The sequence below is a fragment of the Schistocerca serialis genome, chromosome 5, assembly GCF_023864345.2.
Source record: "Schistocerca serialis cubense isolate TAMUIC-IGC-003099 chromosome 5, iqSchSeri2.2, whole genome shotgun sequence".
Lineage (NCBI taxonomy): Eukaryota > Metazoa > Arthropoda > Insecta > Orthoptera > Acrididae > Schistocerca > Schistocerca serialis.
In genome coordinates this window covers 353,004,167-353,023,477 of record NC_064642.1, presented here as the reverse complement: position 1 = coordinate 353,023,477, position 19,311 = coordinate 353,004,167, and the positions used below count along the sequence as shown (strand labels likewise).

Sequence of the window (19,311 nt, the reverse complement as noted above, 5' to 3'; positions counted from 1 at the left end):
AACGTTTCTTGGAAGATACACGGAAGAAAGGGAAACCTATTTTATAGCTTTTGTAGATTTAGAGAAAACGTTGCCTAGAAAACACTCTTTGAAAAGAACGAAACACATGGAGCGTAAGTTTATGTACGTACAACTTATATACAAACAGTTGCAAGAGTCGAGAGACATGAAAGGGAAGGAGTGGTTGAGAAAGGAGCAAGACAGTTTTACAACCAATCATCGATGATATTCAATCTGTACGTTGAGAGAGCAATCAAAGAAACAAAGAATGAATTTGAGGAATGAATTAAAGTTCAGAGAAAAGACTTAAAAACTCTTAGGTTTGCAGAGGACATTGCAATTCTGTTAGAAACAGCAGAGGACTTGGAGGCGTGCTTGAATGGAATGGATAGTGTGTTGGAAAGAGGTTATAAGATGAATATTAACGAAGGTGAAAAAAGGGCAATGGAATATAACCGATTTAAATCAGAAGCGGCTAAAGGAATTGGATTAGGAAAAGGAGCTCTAAAAGTAACAGATGAGTTTTACTGTTTGGACAGTAAAATAACTGACGATGCCCATAATTGAGAGGATATGAAAAGAGGTTCGGCTATAGTAAGAAAAATATTGTTCAAAGTGCAGAATTTTTCGATATCCAATACTACTTGAAACATACGACGTCTCTTCCGAAGATAAGGTTGTAACCTTGTACGGAAGTTAAACGTAGACGGTAGATAGAGCAGACAAGAAACGAATACTAGCTTTCGAAATGTGATGCTACAGAATAATGATTAAGATTGTATGGGTACATCGAATAACTAATTACGAGGTATTGAATGGAATTGTCGAAAGAAGAAATGTAATGCACAGGTTGATTGAAAGAAGGGATCTGTTGATAGGGCACATCTTGAGGAGCGAAATGGAGGGAAACGTCGTGATAGAAATTATAGAGAGATAAAACGGGATGAATACAGTAGCCGGCCGGAGTGACCGAGCGGTTCTAGGCGCTGCAGTCTGGAACCGCGCGTCCGCTACAGTCGGAGGTTCGAATCCTGCCTTGGTCATAGATGTGTGTGATGTCCTTAGGTTAGTTAGGTTTAAGTAGCTCTAAGTTCTAGGGGACTGATGACCTCTGATGTTAAGTCCCATAGTGCTCAGAGCCATTTGAACCATTTGAACCTTGTCTGCGCAGTAGCAATGGAAATACTCTAGACGGCAACGCTACTAGAGCAGAGCTACTACATCTACATCTACATCTTCATTTATACTCCGCAAGCCACCCAACGGTGTGTGGCGGAGGGAGCTTTACGTGTCACTGTTATTTCCTCCCTTTCCTGTTCCAGTCGCGTATGGTTCGCGGGAAGAACGACTGCCGGAAAGCCTCCGTGCGCGCTCGAATCACTCTAATTTTATATTCGCGATCTCCTCGGGAGGTATAAGTAGGGGGAAGCAACATATTCAATACCTCATCCAGAAACGCATCCTCTAGAAACCTGGACAGCAAGGTACACCGCGATGCAGAGCGCCTGTCTTGCAGAGTCTGCCACCTGAGTTTGCTAAATATCTGCGTAACGCTATCACGCTTACCAAATAACCCTGTGACGAAACGCACCGCTCTTCTTTGGATCTTCTCTATCTCCTCTGTCAACCCGACCTGGTGCTGATCCCACACTGATGAGCCATTCTCAAGTATGGGTCGAACGAGTGTCTTGGAAGCCACCTCCTTTGTTGATGGATTACATTTTCTAAGGACTCTCCCAATGAATCTCAAACTGGCACCCACCTTTATATGATCATTCAACTTCAAATCGTTCCGTACGCATACTCCCAAATATTTTACGGAAGTAACTGCTACCATTGTTTGTTCTGCTATCATATAATCATACAATAAGGGATCCTTCTTTCTATGTATTCGCAATACATTACGTTTGTCTATATGTTAAGGGTCAGTTGCCACTCCCTGCACCAAGTGCCTATCCACTGCAGATCTTCCTGCATTTCGCTGCAATTTTCTAATGCTGCAACTTCTCTGTATACTACAGCATCATCCGCAAAAAGCCGCATGGAACTACCGACACTACCTACTAGATCATTTATATATATTGTGAAAAGCAATGGTCCCACAACACTCCCCTATGGTACGCCAGAGGTTACCTTAACGTATGTAGACGTCTCTCCATTGAGAACAACATGCTGCGTTTTGTTTGCTAAAAACTCTTCAATCCAACCACACAGCTGGTCTGATATTCCGTAGGCTCTTACTTTGTTTATCAGGCGACAGTGCGGAACTGTATCGAACGCCTTCCGGAAGTCAAGGAAAATAGCATCTACCTAGGAGCCTGTATCTATTATTTTCTGGGTCTCATGAACAAATAAAGCGAGTTGGGTCTCACGTGATCGATGTTTCCGGAACACACACTAAACACAGCCTTCCGAAATTTCTTCATCAAAGAAGACGAAGTAAGTACTCCTGAATTCGAATCAAGAACAGCTGCTAACATGATTGACGTAGAAATAGATATCCTTGGAATAGTGAAGCAGTTTAAATCGCTTAACAAAAGCAAGTCTTCCGGTCCGACTGCATACCAGTTAAGATCCTTTCAGGCCACACTTAACAACCATACACAACCGTTCGCTCGGCGAAAGATCCGTGAGCAAAGACTGGAAAGTCACGCCAATATTAGAGAAAGGTTGCAGTAAAGATCCACTAAATTATAGGTCCATATTACTGACGTCGATATGCAGCAAGAGTCTGGACATATATTGTGTTCGAACGTTATGAATTATTTCGAAGCAAACGGTCTATTGACGCAAAGTCAACACGGATTCAAAAAACATCGTTCTTGTAATAGAGTTCCAGAAGGCTTTTGGCACTATACCACACAAGCGGCTAGAACTGAAATTGCGTGCTTACCTAATATCGTCTCAGGTATGTGACTGGAGTCGTGATTTCCTGTCAGAGAGGTCACAGTTCGTAGTAACTCGTGGAAAGTCATCGAGTAAAGCAGATGTGACTTCTGTCTTTTCCCATGGTAGTGCTATAGGCCGTTTGCTGTTCCTTATCTACATAAACGTTTTAGGAGACAATCTGAGCAACCGTCTTAGGCCGAAGTGGCCGTGCGGTTAAAGGCGCTGCAGTCTGGAACCGCAAGACCGCTACGGTCGCAGGTTCGAATCCTGCCTCGGGCATGGATGTTTGTGATGTCCTTAGGTTAGTTAGGTTTAACTAGTTCTAAGTTCTAGGGGACTAATGACCTCAGAAGTTGAGTCCCATAGTGCTCAGAGCCACCGTCTTAGGTTGTTTCCAGATGATGCTGTCGTTTATCGTCTAGTAAAGTCATCAGAAGATCAAATCGAATTGTAAAACGATTTAGAAAAGACATCTGTACGGCGCGAAAATTGACAGTTGACCCTAAATAACGAAAAGTGTAAGATCATCCACATGAGTGCTACAAAGGAATCCGTTGAACTTCAGTTACAAGATAAATCAGTTAGATCTAAAGGCCGTAAACTCAATTAAATATCTGGGAATTACAATGACGAACAACTTCATTTAGAAGGAACACACAGAAACTGTTGTGCGGAAGGGCAACGAAAGACTGCGTTTTATTGGCAGGACACTTAGAGAATGTAACAGATCTACTAAAGTGACTGCCTAGACTATAGTTGTCCGTCCTCGTTTAGAATACTGCTGCGCGGCATGGGATCCTTACCAGATAGGATTGACGGAGAACACTGATAAAGTTCAGAGAAGGGGAGCATGTTTTGTATTATTTCCAAATAGGGGAGAGAGTGTCACTGAAATGATACAGGATTTGGGGTGGACATCGTTAAAACAAAGGCGTTTCTCGTTGCGGCAGAATATTCTCACGAAATCTCAATCACCAACTTTCTCCTCGGAATGCGAAAATATAGTGTTGACGCCGACCTACATAGGGAGAACCGATCATAATAAAATCAGAGTCGCAGGGGAAGATATAGGTGTCCATTTTCTCCACGCGTTGTACGAGATTGGAATAATAGGGAATTACTGTGAAGGTGGTTCGTTGAACCCTCTCCCAGGCTGATAAATGTGATTTGCAGAGTATCTATATAGATGTAGATGAAGCACGCATTTCTGGCAATGTTTCGTATTTTAGTCCATCGCCTGTGCAGGGAAAAGCTATTACCATAAAGAAACCAAAATCAGCAAAAAAACATTTGGTATTGAGGAGTAGGAGTTGTTCCTTTAACAGGAAACGTAGAAAGTTACTCCGCAGATACAGATAAATTCAAAGGAAAATCATTGGAAATAATGAACCCCAGAGGCAGAATTCAAGAGAGCCAACAATACATAAATACTGTCTAAGATTTTCGGAACACAATTTTGCATTCTATCTTACATTTCATCTTCAGAAAATGAATGAGTATCAATCATTGATGAGTAAAGGTGCCGTTTTTCTAACAGTATGGGGTAGTGAACAAACTGTTTTACGCCTCAGAAACAGAGACCATGAGTTTGTGGAGTCTATTCTAGTATTGTAACAGTTGTAACCAAAATGTTTCAGGTGTGGACGTGAGACAACTAGTAGTAATCGTGTTATGAGTCACCCGTTCACACTTTCCAGAATGTCCTGAAAACTTGAGCGTTCCGCAAGAGAAAGTAGTTGAAGTAGTGTTACAGAAATAATCGCCCGTGACCGATGAATAAACGATTCAAATCCGCAATATTCGAAGGTTGAAACAAAGTGTTTTGGTGATAAAATGAACAACATCTTGAGCAACGAATAAAAATGGTGACAGTATACAACATAAGTGTTTCATGGCATGTAACAAAACTGAAACAAGATTACAGCACCAGTAATAATAGCGAGTTGTATAATGTTTAATGCGTGTAAAATCAGTGCACAAAGTAACTACTAGCATTATGTGAGACATCATGGAACGTGTCCTACAGGAATGCAGCTTTTCAAATATTAGAATGAAATGAATTCTGAAAGACAATTTGAACTTTTAGGTCTATAAAACCCAATTTCACTAGAGCTAAATCTTATCGATCATGAAAAGTGCCGAGCATTTCCTCATTGGGCGCTTGAGAAAGAAAGATCGGGCGATTTCATCAAGAAAATAATAATCACTGATGTAGTGCACTTTCTGTTGAATAGCTACTTGAACAAGAAAATTACGGAATTTGGTGAACAGAAAACCCTCGAGCCGTTGCACCCACCACAAATGACTGTGTGATATGGTATTTGGGCTGAGGGCGTAAGTGGGACCTACGTCTTTTGAAGATGGTAGCGGAAAAGCATTAACAATGGACAGTAAACGTTACTGCAATATATTATGAGAGTTTTGGTGCTTTTAACTGGATCGCATGAGCGCCGAAGAAGTTTGGTCTCAAGGTTCAAATGGTTCAAAAGGCTCTGAGCACTATGGGACTTAACATCTATGGTCATCAGTCCCCTAGAACTTAGAACTACTTAAACCTAACCTAAGGACATCACACAACACCCAGTCATCACGAGGCAGAGAAAATCCCCGACCCCGCCGGGGATGGAACCCGGGAATCCGGGCGCGGGAAGCGAGAACGCTACCCCATGACCACGAGCTGCGGACTTGGCCTCAAGAAGATGACGCAAGCTGTTTCACTTGGACTGCAGCAATGGACTTGTTTCGAGAGTATACATCATCAGAGGTAGCATACACTGCAATAACTTGTAAATTACTTACTTCATCAATAAATTTCAATGTTATCATGTACTCAAAAGTTGCGTACTTTATGGGACACACTTTAATAAACAAAATTGCACTACTGCAGCACATAAAAGGTTTATCCTTTATTGACCCGTAGGTTGGTTTGAACACCAGCCATGGTGCTAAGGAAGGTAGGATGTCATTCCTTCCACTGAACTTTGAAGTGACCTGCCTACTCAGCTATTGGGGCATCTACATTCTAATGTGACCACCGAACCATGGCACGCCTCAGCATTTACCACAATGACAAATCATTGCGAGAAGTGAAAGAAGTGACTGGGGACAGATTAAGATCCTAAGACTGACTGGAAATCAAATCTTAGATGTTTTGTATCTAAACTGCAGACGATAGCACATGAAGTACGAAACCATATATACATAACATAAAAATAAACACATTGTAATCTGCATAATCTCTTCACTTTTCTGAAATACTGGTCAATATTGTGCATATGAGATCTGTTCTAAATTTGATTATCGCATTGAAGTTTCAGTCTGGATATGTGTCAGTATGATTTATGGCATTTAACGTGCTCCTTGATTGATAAAGTTTCGTAGTAAAAATTTCGAGATTTTATTATTTAATTTGTGCTTGGTTTGTGGAAACAAATGTCACCTATCTGATCAAAGGCATCCGAGCACCTATCTCATCTGTGCTCAGAATCTATCCTAGTTAAAAATAATCAATTCTGATTTATTTAATTGTCAAATAAACGATCTCTCAACCCTTGAAAAACCGGGAACTGATTTTTAACACAGAGGGAAATTTTGCAGTTTTACCCAGAGAAGCCATTATGTTAACATAGATGTTATTTTTGTGCTTTGAGAAGCTATATTCTGTCCTTTCTCAGTAATTATGTGTTTCAAATTAAATTTTCACAGGTAAATAAAAAACTCAAGCACAAACCTTTATTCCAGAATGATATTTTCACTCTGCAGTGGAGTGTGTGCTGATATGAAACTTCCTGGCAGATAAAAACTGTGTGCCCGACCGAGACTCGAACTCGGGACCTTTGCCTTTCGCCGGCAAGTGCTCTACCAACTGAGCTACCGAAGCACGACTAGCAATCGGTACTCACAGCTTTACTTCTGCCAGTACCTCGTCTCCTACCTTCCAAACTTGACACAGGAGAGCTTCTGTGAAGTTTGGAAGGTAGGAGACGAGGTACTGACAGAAGTAAAGCTGTGAGTACCGCACGTGAGTCGTGCTTCGGTAGCTCAGTTGGTAGAGCACTTGCCCGCGAAAGGCAAAGGTCCCGAGTTCGAGTCTCGGTCGGGCACACAGTTTTAATCTGCCAGGAAGTTTCACAAACCTTTATTATCTTTGTGGATGTGAAAGACGTATTCATAGTTAAAATTTTCTTGAGAACTTTATTTCATTTACATTTCAGGTTAATTCGACATTAAGATGTCACGTAAATGTTTTAACACTGTGAACAGTTTTTTCTATACGTCAAGTGAAGTGGCTTTCGTTTCCTAAAACGGGAATTAAATCCAAAATAAAGACAGCATATTATCATTACTTCGACTGTAAAATAAACCACGGGCACCTAATGCTCTCTGAAATTCATATACAGTAAATCTACGTTCTTGGTTAACTATAACAGTAAAGTCAACGCAATTCGCAGAAGATCTGACGAGAAACTTCATATCATGTCCCTGATCGTTATTTCTGTACGGAGCCTCCTCTTAAACATGGAATGCCGAGAAAGAGAAAGCAGACCATCACTCATCCAACTCTGCCATCAGCTACAATAACAGTACCGTATGCAGAAAGCCTACCTGTTCTTATTCCTCAGAAACATGTGTCCCAGTGTATGATGAAGACATGGAGGATGAATGCAAACAGCCGCCTCAGTCTTTCAAGCAAGATCCAGATTATACACAAGAAACGATCCCTCCCAGCGGGCCACACAAAATATCTCGAGAAGAACTTAAAGATTTAAATCCGCGGGAGTTGCCAAATAGCAAGGCAGAACTTTCTGGCTCCAGACTTCAGCAGTGGAATCTTCTCGGAAAAATGTGAAAATTTCTATATATAGACGTCGATAAAGAGAGTCAACACCATTCTTTGACGTGGAAAACATTCTTATTGCATACAGTGATGTACATAGTCTGATGGCATCTTTGTGAATGAAGCATAATCCCGAAGACTGGAGACTTTTCACTGACTCCTCTCAATTTATCTTGAAATCTATTTTGCCTCAAAAAAGAAACACATTCCCGTTTGTTCATGTAAAGTCACTCTCTACATACGAGGGTCACTCAAAAAGAAATGCACACTATTTTTTTTTAAAAATCCATCTTTTATTCTACATATTTGAAAATTTTACAATGTGTAGATAGATCCTTTAGGAACAATATTTTCATTTCTCCACATAATTTCCATCCCTCTCAACTGCCTTACGCCATCTTGGAACCAGCGCCTGTATACCCTCATGGTAAAATTCTGAACCAACCTGTTGGAGCCACTGTTTGGCAGCGTGCACAAGGGAGTCATCATCTTCGAACCTTGTTCCACGAAGAGAGCCTTTAAATTTCCGAAAGAGATGATAGTCACATGGAGCCAGGTGAGGACTGTAAGGCGGGTGTTTCATTGTTGTCCATCCGAGTTTTGTGATCGCTTCCATGGTTTTTGGACTGACATGTGGCCGTGCATTGTCGTGCAACAGCAAAACATCCTACTTTTGCCGATGTGGTCGAACACGACGCAGTCGAGATTGAAGTTTCTTCAGTGTCGTCACATATGCATCAGAATTCATGGTGGTTCCACTTGGCATGATGTCCACAAGCAAGAGTCCTTCGGAATCGAAAAACACCGTAGTCATAACGTTTCCAGTAGAAGGTGTGGTTATGAATTATTTTTTTCTTGGGTGAAGTTGCATGATGCCACTCCTTTGATTGCCTCTTCGTCTCTGGTGAAAAATGATGGAGCCATGTTTCATCACCTGTCAAAATTCTTCCAAGAAATTCATCTCCACCATTCTCGTACTGTTCCAAAAGTTCGCTGCACATCGTTTTTCTTGTTTCTTTGTGAGCCATTGTCAACATCCTGGGAACCCACCTGGCACAAACCTTTTTTAAAGCCAACACTTTCAGTATTCTGCAAACACTTCCTTCCCCTATCCCGACGTCGAGTGACAATTCGTTCACTGTTATGCGCTGTCAGCAGTCACCAATTCGTTAACTCTCTGCACATTGCCTGGAGTGTGTGCAGTATGAGGCCTGCCGCTGCGAGGACAAACCTCAATATTGCTGCGCCAGCTTTCATCACGTAACCTGCTTGCCCACTGACTAACTGTACTGCGATCGACAGCAGCATCTCCATACACCTTTTGCAACCTCTTGTGGATGTTTCCCACTGTCTCATTTTCACAGCACAGGAATTCTATGACAGCACGTTGCTTCTGACGAACGTCAAGTGTAGCAGCCAAGACCTGCTGTGACGGCGCCACTCACGGGAACAGGTTGAACTAAGTTGGAAAACAAGCGGTAAGGATGTATCTACACACTGTAAAACTTTCACACATGCACAATGAAAACTGTATTTTTACAAAAACAGTGTGAATTTCTTTTGGAATGACCCCCGTATAAACACGAGCTGCGAAAATTTAAAATTGTTCCTGGGAAAATAAATTATAAAGTACATCAATGGCAGATATGTGGCGAACTAGAGGTTTTTGCTATCATAGTCGGAATACAGTTAGGATACACCAAATACTGCTGCTTGCTTTGCGAGTGAGACAGTAGCGATAGGAAATTACACCATGTACGAAGTACCTGGCCTGAAACGAAAATGATAGAGGCTGGAAGAAAGAGTATGCAGTACACTTTTATTTCCATCCACACATGAAGCTAGGAATTTTGAAGAATTTAGAGAAAGTTTTGAATCACGGATAAGATTTCAAGTATTTCAGAACAAAATTACCTCTTTTCAGCGATGCTAAGATCATAGACACACTCTTCGTTGTATTGCAGATTAGAGAACTGCTTAAGGCGGAAACATTTTACAGCTTCAATGAAAGGAAGGAGAAAGTAGTTTCCGAGGCCTTCAAACATGTCTACAGGTTTTTGGGAAATCAAACAGCTGAAAATTAGGATTTAGATACTAATAAATTATTAAGGAAATAAAACCCACCAAGGGCCAGGTCGCAATATGTCATTCAGGATCCATTTTTTGGTCTCACATTTCGACTTCTTTGCAGCCATTTGGGGCGCTGTGCGTCACGAGCACGGAGAGTCCTTTCGTGAAGACCTTTCAGCAATATAAATAAGGTATCAGGGCAAGTGGAACTCATGTCTACTTACATACGGCTGTTGGAATGTTATGAGAGGGGCCGCAGAAGGAGATTACGAATCACAAAAAACAGAAGCGCTCAAGCGAATAATTACGCAGGCAAGGCCACAAAGGTAGACATTTTATACATTTTTATATATAAATAAATATCTTTGACCTAAGAGGTAACAAAAAATTACTGGCGCCATATTCTTATTTTTTGATTTCAATTTGGTTTTAATTGTCTATATTTGTAAGGAATAGAGGCATCTCTGAATTTTTTAAAGAACAGTGATTAGGGGACATTAATATGTGATGTGTTCCACGAGGTATCTGCATATCTGTGAATGAGTGGCAGTGCATTATTCAAGAAGAGACGAAACCAGAGAAGGTAGTGATGTAGGGCACTGTGCTCTAGGGTGAGGTCGACCCATCCCAAAGGTGTTCATTGGCTTAACGTCTGGGCCCTCGACAGGTGAGTCCATTTCAAGAATTTTACTGCCCACAAACCATTGCCTCACAGATGCTGCTTTATAGCAGGGGATGCAGTGTTACTCTGATACAATCATCGTCTCCTAACTGTTCCTCTACTGTACGCTGAACACAATGTTGTATAATGTATACATATCCTTCTCCATTTAGTTTTTTCACAATCACTAGAAAAGGAAAACGGCGTAACATCACCTCCTCCATACATCACTATTGCCACTACACATGATTGCAGGTAGCCTTCTCCAGGCGTTTGTCAACCCCAAACCCTTCTATCGGACTTCCACAGGGGATTTCTTGATTTAGAACACCAAATCGCTCGTTTCCGTTCCTTCACTCTCCATTGGCGTCGCATTTTATACCACTTTAAATACCGCTTAGCACTGACAACACAAATGAGTTGGTCGTGGGGAGCTGCTCGACCGTTGTACTCCATTCTTTTCATATCCCAAAACTCACGAGTGATTCCCTCCGCTGATTCCTGGAGATTTTTTAATATCCTTCCTCCACAGCTCTTGACAGGGCCGAGACTTGTCCCTTCGTGTTTCGATTTAAAAATTACATCACCAATAATCGACTGTGTCAACACTGGAAGAGTGGACTTGTCTCTGATAGAGTTCTTTATTCAAGAAACATCTAATGAGTAGTCAAGTTTCGATGTTACTGAACGCTTCTGACCTCCCCCTTCTGCTGTCTACTGCTTCTTTACAGCCAACACAACACTCTCTGCCTCTTTTTATACTGGCACCCTTTATATTAGTGGGTGTGCCGCTCCTGACATCTAGTGGCCAATTCTGGATTCCACAGGAGCGACCGGACGCTTTTCATCAGATAGTGTATGTTCGTATGAATAAAAGAAAAATAAACACATTGCGTACTGCATTAGTCAGAATTATTCTCCACTGTTTTTTAAATACTTCGTAATACTGTGCATGTCGAATTTTATTCAAATTCTTAATATCGAATTAAACTTTCCTTTAGGACATGTAGCAGTTACACTCGACATGCTACATAATATATAATTTCGAGATATTATTACACAATGCATACTTGATTTATGGAAACAAATATATACGAGAGTATTCGAGATGAGTAGACGAGAAGATTAATGTTTACTTACGTAGTATAGAATGAGCGCTGTCAATGGTAACCAAAAGAGGCTGTCGACGGTTCCTTTATTGCCGAAATCCATCAAGTAGAAGTATGTTCCCAGTGCTGCCACAGTTACAGCGCAGCCTCCGAAGGAGAAGAGTACGAGGGGTCTCCTGCCCACTCGATCCACGAGGAGGAGTCCGAGAATGCCGAAGGCGACCTGGACTGCGCAGAGGATGATGGCCGACACGCTGGCGTCTAGTGAGCTGCCGGTGGTCTGGAAGATCTGCGTCGAGTACACGCCAATGGTGGCGCTGCCTCCGAACACCAGCACGATCACGTAAGTAATCGACAGCTGTCATAAGGAAAGAACAGTCTCAATTTATTGACAGGAGGACAAATTTAGCTGATCGATATTCAGCACGAACATAGAAGTTTTCAAGACACAAAGGCATTAAAGCCATTAGGTGCCTTTTGGCACTGATCTATATCAATGAGACAAGTTCAAAATTTGTGCCCGAATGGGATTCAGACCTGCAACTCCCGCTTGTTAGGCAGATGGACTGACCACTACGACATACGGACACAGTGGTCACCACAACCGAACGGACTACTCTGGCACGCCTCCTGTCAGACGCAAATTCTCATCTGATACCACTTTCTACTGATGTAACACCCCTGCTCGTTAGTCTCAGTACGTGTGGCATTTCGCCAGTTCCTGTAAGAGCTTGATGTGCATCTGGACTGAAGGTATCATTGGCCGTCTTCACCTTAACTATGTACATGTGATGTCTGCTCTTTCGGACATGTCCAAAAGAACAGATACCAGTTTGATCCTACATCAAATATGAGTCAAGCCACAAAGGAATTAAAGACATCAGCATTGATTTATGTGAATGAGGCAAATTGAAAAATATTGACTGACATAGATTCGAACCGAGATCTTCTGATTACTAGGCAGATGCGCTGAAGAGCATACCATCCGGACACAGTGGTTACCATAACCCCAAGGACCACCTTAGCCCACCTCCGGTCAGACCGAAATTTTCAGCTTATATCACACACTACTGACGCAGTGTCTCTGCTCAGTAGGCGTCGATTTATAGCAACGGGGCAAGTGGAAAAGTCTGAAAGAAGAGACGCAACATATATATAATTAAGGTTAAGACAGCCAATGGTTCCTTCGGGGCAGGTGTACACCAAGCTCGACCTCACACATGGATCGGCGAGAAATCGCGAGTAAAGAGGCTAATGAGCAGGGGCACTATGTTAGTAGTGCGTTGTATCACTTGAGAATTTGGATCTAACGGGAGATGTGGTAGGGTATTCCATGCAGTTGTGATGACCACTGCCTCTGGATGGCGTAGTCAACAGCGCATCTATCTAGTAATTCCAGTCTAGCACAAATTTTCAACTTGTTCCATTGATATACATCAATGTCCACTGGCATATAATGTCTTCAGTTCCTTTGTGCGTTGTTTCATAGTGGCTGCAGGATCAAATTTGTGTCTGTTATTTCAGATATGTCCTAAAGAACAGATACAATATATATATATATATATATATATATATATATATATATATATATATATATATATATATATATATATATATATATATAAGGCAAGTTTCCTGTTTGTGGTTCTTCGTCACATTATGAAGCAACTATCAGTGAATAAAACTGACGTTTCAGCCGCAATTGCAGTGTCCTCCCTTTGGGTCTGCTGGTGTACTTTGCTGCCCAGTCTTTGATTGGGTTCCTCTGATGGGGATCTGACGTTGGCTGTTGCCCCTTACAGTACGCGCCGTAATCAACAGCGATAGACGAGTTGTGTTTGCATTTCTGTTTTCATCAGGTGGGACATGGCACTATTGTAAGCAATAACAGGCAAAACAGGAGATCCTCACATCTTTCACCAGAGGAGGCCAGTAATGTGAACTATTTTAGAATTGTGACGTGATGCCGTGCTCAGTAGAGGAGCTGTGATGAAATGTAATGGAACCCAGACGATAAAGTACGCTAGTATACCAACAAAAATGCTGCCGAAAAAATAGCCATAAGGTCTGTTTAGCTGGCCGACATTTGTTTCACGATATGAAGCGTCATTATAACCAGAAAATATTTATGTTGATTGTCTCCGGCAGCAGAAACCTACGCGGTTATATTCAATACAAAGTCCGGATTAAGCTGCTGACTACACTCTGACGCAAGTTCTTTTCAGTACCAGACTCCATACTGAAAGTTTAGGCTTAGAAACACAGGGATGGCACTTACGTCAGTTAACAGTCAACATCTCACTAGATACATTAAAATGTGGACTATATGAAACCACAATAAAAGAACGTCTTTCAGAAACATTTTAGATCGTGGCTATGAAATCAAATATAAAAGTAAGTTTATCGAAAGATGCTGACAACAATGCCCAGTATCAGAAAATTCATGACAGTTATGTTCACACACCTAATGTTAATGGTTACTAACATAATGATGACGAAAGACGAGAAAAGGGGAAATTAAGGGGAGAAGCCATTTACGTAAAATCCCATTACCGGAAACTTAAAAGAGATTACTAATATGGAATAACGGCAAAAATGTGCGGCATCCACCACCAATAGCACAGGTGTATAAACTTCCGTACAGATGCGGATAACAGCCCAAATTATTATGGAACCATCGCCAGCTTGCACAGATCCTTGTTGACACTTTGGGTCCCTGGTTTCGTAGGGTCTGCGCCACACTAGAATTCTACCTCATGTCGTACGAGCTATAATTTGAACAGGCCATGGTTTTCCAGTCATCTACGATCAAAACGACATGGTCACAAACGAAGAAGAGGCGCTGCAGTCGGTGCCGTTCTGTTAGTAAAGCCACTCGTGTCGGTCGTCTGCTGCCATTGCGCATTAACGTCAAATTGCGCCACACTCTCCTAACGGATACGTCCGCCGTACGTCCGTCATCAGTTTCTGCGGTTGTTTCACACAGTGTTGCTCGTCTGTTAGTACTGACATCTCTATATGAACACCGCCCCTCTCGATCTTTAAGTCAAGGCCGTCGGCAACCACCTTGTCAGTGGTGAGAGGTAATGCCTGAAATCTGGTCTTCTCAGCACACTCTTGACACTGTGGTTCTCGGAATTATGAATTCCATAAGGATTTCCGAAATGGAGTGTCCCATGTGTCTAACTCCAACTACAATTCCACGTTCAATGTCTGTTAATTCCTATTATGTGGCCATAATCACGTCGGAAACCTTTTCACTGAATGCCTGAGTACCAACGACAGTTACGTCACAGCAGTGTCCGTTTATATCTAGTGTACTGTCACCATCTGTATAAAGGGTGTTACAAAAAGGTACGGCCAAACTTTCAGGAAACATTCCTCACACACAAATAAAGAAAAGATGTTATGTGGACATGCGTCCGGAAACGCTTAATTTCCATGTTAGAGCTCATTTTAGATTCGTCAGTATGAACTGTACTTCCTCGATTCACCGCCAGTTGGCCCAATTGAAGGAAGGTAATGTTGACTTCGGTGCTTGTGTTGACATGCGACTCATTGCTCTACAGCACTAGCATCAAGCACATCAGTACGTATCATCAACAGGTTAGTGTACATCAAGAACGTCGTTTTGCAGTCAGTGCAATTTTTACAAATGCGGAGTTGGCAGATGCCCATTTGATGTATGGATTAGCACGGGGCAATAGCCGTGGTGCGGTACGTTTGTAGCGAGACAGATTTCCAGAACGAAGGTGTCCCGACAGGAAGACGTTCGAAGCAATTGATCGGCGTCTTCGGGAGCACGGAACATTCAAGCCTACGACTCGCGACTGGGGAAGACCTAGAACGACGAGGACACCTGCAATGGACGAGGCAATTCTTCGTGCAGTTGACGACAACCCTAAAATCAGCGTCAAGGAAGTTGCTGCTGTGCAAGGTAACGTTGACCACGTCACTCTATGGAGAGTGCTACGGGAGAACCAGTTGTTTCCGTATCATGTACAGCGTGTGCAGCCACTATCAGCAGCTGATTGGCCTCCACGGGTACACTTCTGCGAATGGTTCATCCAACAATGTGTCAATCCTCATTTCAGTGCAAATGTTCTGATTACGGATGAGGCTTCATTCCAGCGTGATAAAATTGTAAATTTTCACGTGTGGGCTGACGAGAATCCGCACGCAATTGTGCAATCACGTCATCAACACAGATTTTCTGTGAACGTTTGGGCAAGCATTGTTGGTGATGTCCTGATTGGCCCCATGTTCTTCCACCTACGCTCAATGGAGCACGTTATCATGATTTCATACGGGATACTCTACCTGTTCTGCTAGAACATGTGCCTTTACAAGTACGACACAACATGTGGTTCATCCACGATGGAGCTCCTGCACATTTCAAACGAAGTGTTCGTACGCTTCTCAACAACAGATTCGGTGACCGATGGATTGGTAGACGCGAAACAATTCCATCGGCCTCCACGCTCTCCTGACCTCAATCCTCTTGACTTTCATTTATGGGAGCATATGAAAGCTCTTGTCTACGCAACCCCGGTACCAAATGTAGAGACTCTTCGTGCTCGTATTGTGGACGGCTGTGATACAATACGCCATTCTCCACGGCTGCATCAGCGCATCAGGGATTCCATGCGACGGAGGGTGGATGCATGTATCCTCGCTAACGGAGGACATTTTGAACATTTCCAGTAACAAAGTGTTTGAAGTCACGCGGGTACTTTCTGTGTGTTTTCATTCCATGATTAATGTGATTTGAGGAGAAGTAATAAAATGAGCTATAACATGGAAAGTAAGCGTTTCCGGTCACATGTCAACATAACATATTATCTTTCTTTGTGTGTGAGGAATGTTTCCTGAAAGTTTGGCCGTACCTTTTTTGTAACACCCTGTATATGCATATCTCTCCCTTCGGCGTAGTTGTAATCGGGAAGAGAAAGGTATTAAGTTAGATAAAGTGTGGACTTCAATTTAGCGTCAACAGAATGAGAATCTATTATTTTTATTACAGGATGACAGTCGATTATTTTTATTCGAGAACGAATGTGCCAGCCTGCGATAATCTAGCAATCGCCATGAAGCGACGAATAATGGTGACCTGTGTGCAGCTCTATGAATGCGGGACCCATCGAGTCCGTGATGAAATTGCCGTTTTACTTCCATGGTTCCCGCAGTCGGATTTGAAAAGTCAGAGAATACTCGTAGTCTTATGTATGGACCACCCCCTCTCAGACCGGGAGTTTTAACTGAAGTAAACACCGGCCGTGACCACCAATATTGCATGGACAAATAAAATGATTACGACTGCCTGAGAAGTAGGAGAAGACACTCGTGCAACCCGAGAGCTAACGCCTCTAAAGATGATAGTTGTTGTCATAAAGCGGCTATGTTAACTTACCAAGAAGGCCCTCCGTGCGCCGGCGTTCCTCCCCAGTTCCAGGAAGGCGTCCGCGGCGCTGATCTCGTTCTTGGTGCGCTCTTCTAAGGCCCTCTGGATGGCCTCCAACTCGCCTATTACCTCTTTATTCGAGTTTTTCCCACGCAACCGCATCAGGGCCTGCGCTGCCTCCTGCGAGCGGTGTTTGGCAACCAAGAAGTACGGACTCTCCGGCATCCACCAGAAGGACGCCACAAACACGATGGGGCCGGCCATCATGAACTCCGTCACGCCGTCGAATGGTGCGTACGACGCCACAATCATCATCAGGAAGGCGCCTACACCGGCCATCAGCGGACCAAGCGAGACCAGTAACCCTCTGATGTGGTCCTGTGCTATCTCCACCACATACAGAGGAAACACCTGTGGGAAAACCGTAAAACGTTTTCAATTTTAGCTTTACATACATTCTTAAATTTTGTCTCTTAAACAGATGAATATCGTTTATTTAATACTGAAAATACAGAGAGAAATAAAAATTAATATTAGTAGTTCTTACTTTTTCTTTAAACAATTAGTGTTTCGAATGTTTGATTCGAACTATTCTCGCTGTTGACGACAACGACCGATGTGATGTCGTTTGTTAGTCATACGAGCACACTGCCGCCTGAGAGATCGATCTTCCGGATGCGATTCTCTATACAAACGGAACAGAAGAACGGCTGTGCTAGCCAAAGAGTACACAGCCAGTCGCAGTATTTACGCTCGCCGCGAAGCGCCGCTAGGCCACTTCTTGTGTAGCAGTAGTATAGTGCAGTTGTACCAGTCTACAGTTCGTAGCAGCACTTAGTGGTCAGCCAGCGCCGATGTTAGTCATCGTCTGCAGGTCAGTCATTGATGCCACCAGGTCCCTGTAGCCCAGTTGTAAAGTTCCTTAATAGCACTACAGTAAAGTCAACAGTACTAAGTTGGCAGTTATAAAAAATTCTACGTTCTGTCATGTCGACAACCAACTTAGTCTTCAGATTCACTGGATTCAACATTCAAGATTACAAGAGATTAAGTGGTCACTGCAAGACTTGTGACTTCTAAATTATCTCATTGTACAGACGCTTAGTCTAGTCGCGTCTTCTATAATTGTCAACCAACAGATCATGGACTGCAACAAAGTTAAGTAAGAAATACTTTCTTATTTTGTACTATTCCTAATTAATTCTGTTTTCCTGTTGTAGCTGCCAAGTCTTGGCATAGCTGAACCCACGTTTCCGTCTCCTTGGCTACCTCATATTTGCTGCCTCATGTTGATGGACTCGGTTGTGGTCGAAGACCGACAGCCATCAACCGGAATAGCGATGTGGTGATCACATGGGGCATTCCGTGCACTGAGAATCAAATCACTATCACATAAAGAATATCCGAAAAAATAGGCAACGTTTGCTTTATAATTAATCACAGGTGCTGACTATGGTTTTAGTGTTCGGTAACATGGAGTGATCTGACAAACTAGTGACTTTAATCTGTATTCCTCGCTAAAAATAGGCTGAAATGTGACCTCATCATCCCTTCATTATTAATTCCTATTATTCTTTTAACACATACTCTGATGATGGTGTCGTACGCCATAACTGCAACGACCACATTGTGGTTAAATGAAGTAGGAGAAATTTCTGCCCTGAAAACGGGTAACACAGTTTTTGAACACAACGCAACAGAAACAACCAGCACAGAATGGCCTTGTGGAGACAAACATTACGTTTAGCCGTACTTCATATATTTCTAGATCTATTGCCTGATGCATCGAAAAATGACCTCGGTAGGCTCGAAGTAAAAGATTGAATTCAAATCATGGGATTTATTAAAAATTACTTCTGGGTGAACGAAATTTAAACTGTGTAACAAGCAATGTTCATAAATGCTGCTGTCCCTTACGAAATGAAGACTTGACAATAATGTAACAGACTAAATGATCCGTATCGGGCTTGCCTCTATGGCAACAAGGGAATAGATTTTATAAATCTGTGCGTGATCCAACATGCTGCAGCAGAGATAAGCGTTGCTGAGGACAAGAACGAAAGAGAAAGTAGCTGTTACTGATAACCCAGAGACTCGCGGGGCTGATAAACTTATTATTTCGTTAACCGATTTCCACAGGACAGGAAAAAAAGAGTTCAAATATGTGTGAAATCTTATGAGACTTAACTGCTAAGGTCATCAGTCCCTAAGCTTACACAAGACTTGACTTAAATTATCCTAAGGACAAACACACACACCCATGCCCGCGGGAGGACTCGAACCTCCGCCGGGACCAGCAGCACAGTCCATGACTGCAGCGCCTTAGACCACTCGGGTAAACAGG

At 42.5% G+C, this 19,311-nt stretch overlaps 1 protein-coding gene across 1 annotated transcript in view; it reads right to left on the bottom strand.

Moving 5' to 3' along the window:
- The window catches only part of LOC126481934 (facilitated trehalose transporter Tret1-like), an 88,702-nt gene that overhangs the window by 18,995 nt on the left and 50,396 nt on the right, over nt 1-19,311 (bottom strand). Inside the window, exons 3-4 of the mRNA XM_050105894.1 lie at nt 16,977-17,378; nt 11,598-11,924 (exon numbers count right to left, since the gene is read on the bottom strand). Coding sequence (XP_049961851.1) covers nt 11,598-11,924; nt 16,977-17,378 — 729 coding nt within the window. The remainder of the gene's footprint in view (nt 1-11,597; nt 11,925-16,976; nt 17,379-19,311) is intronic.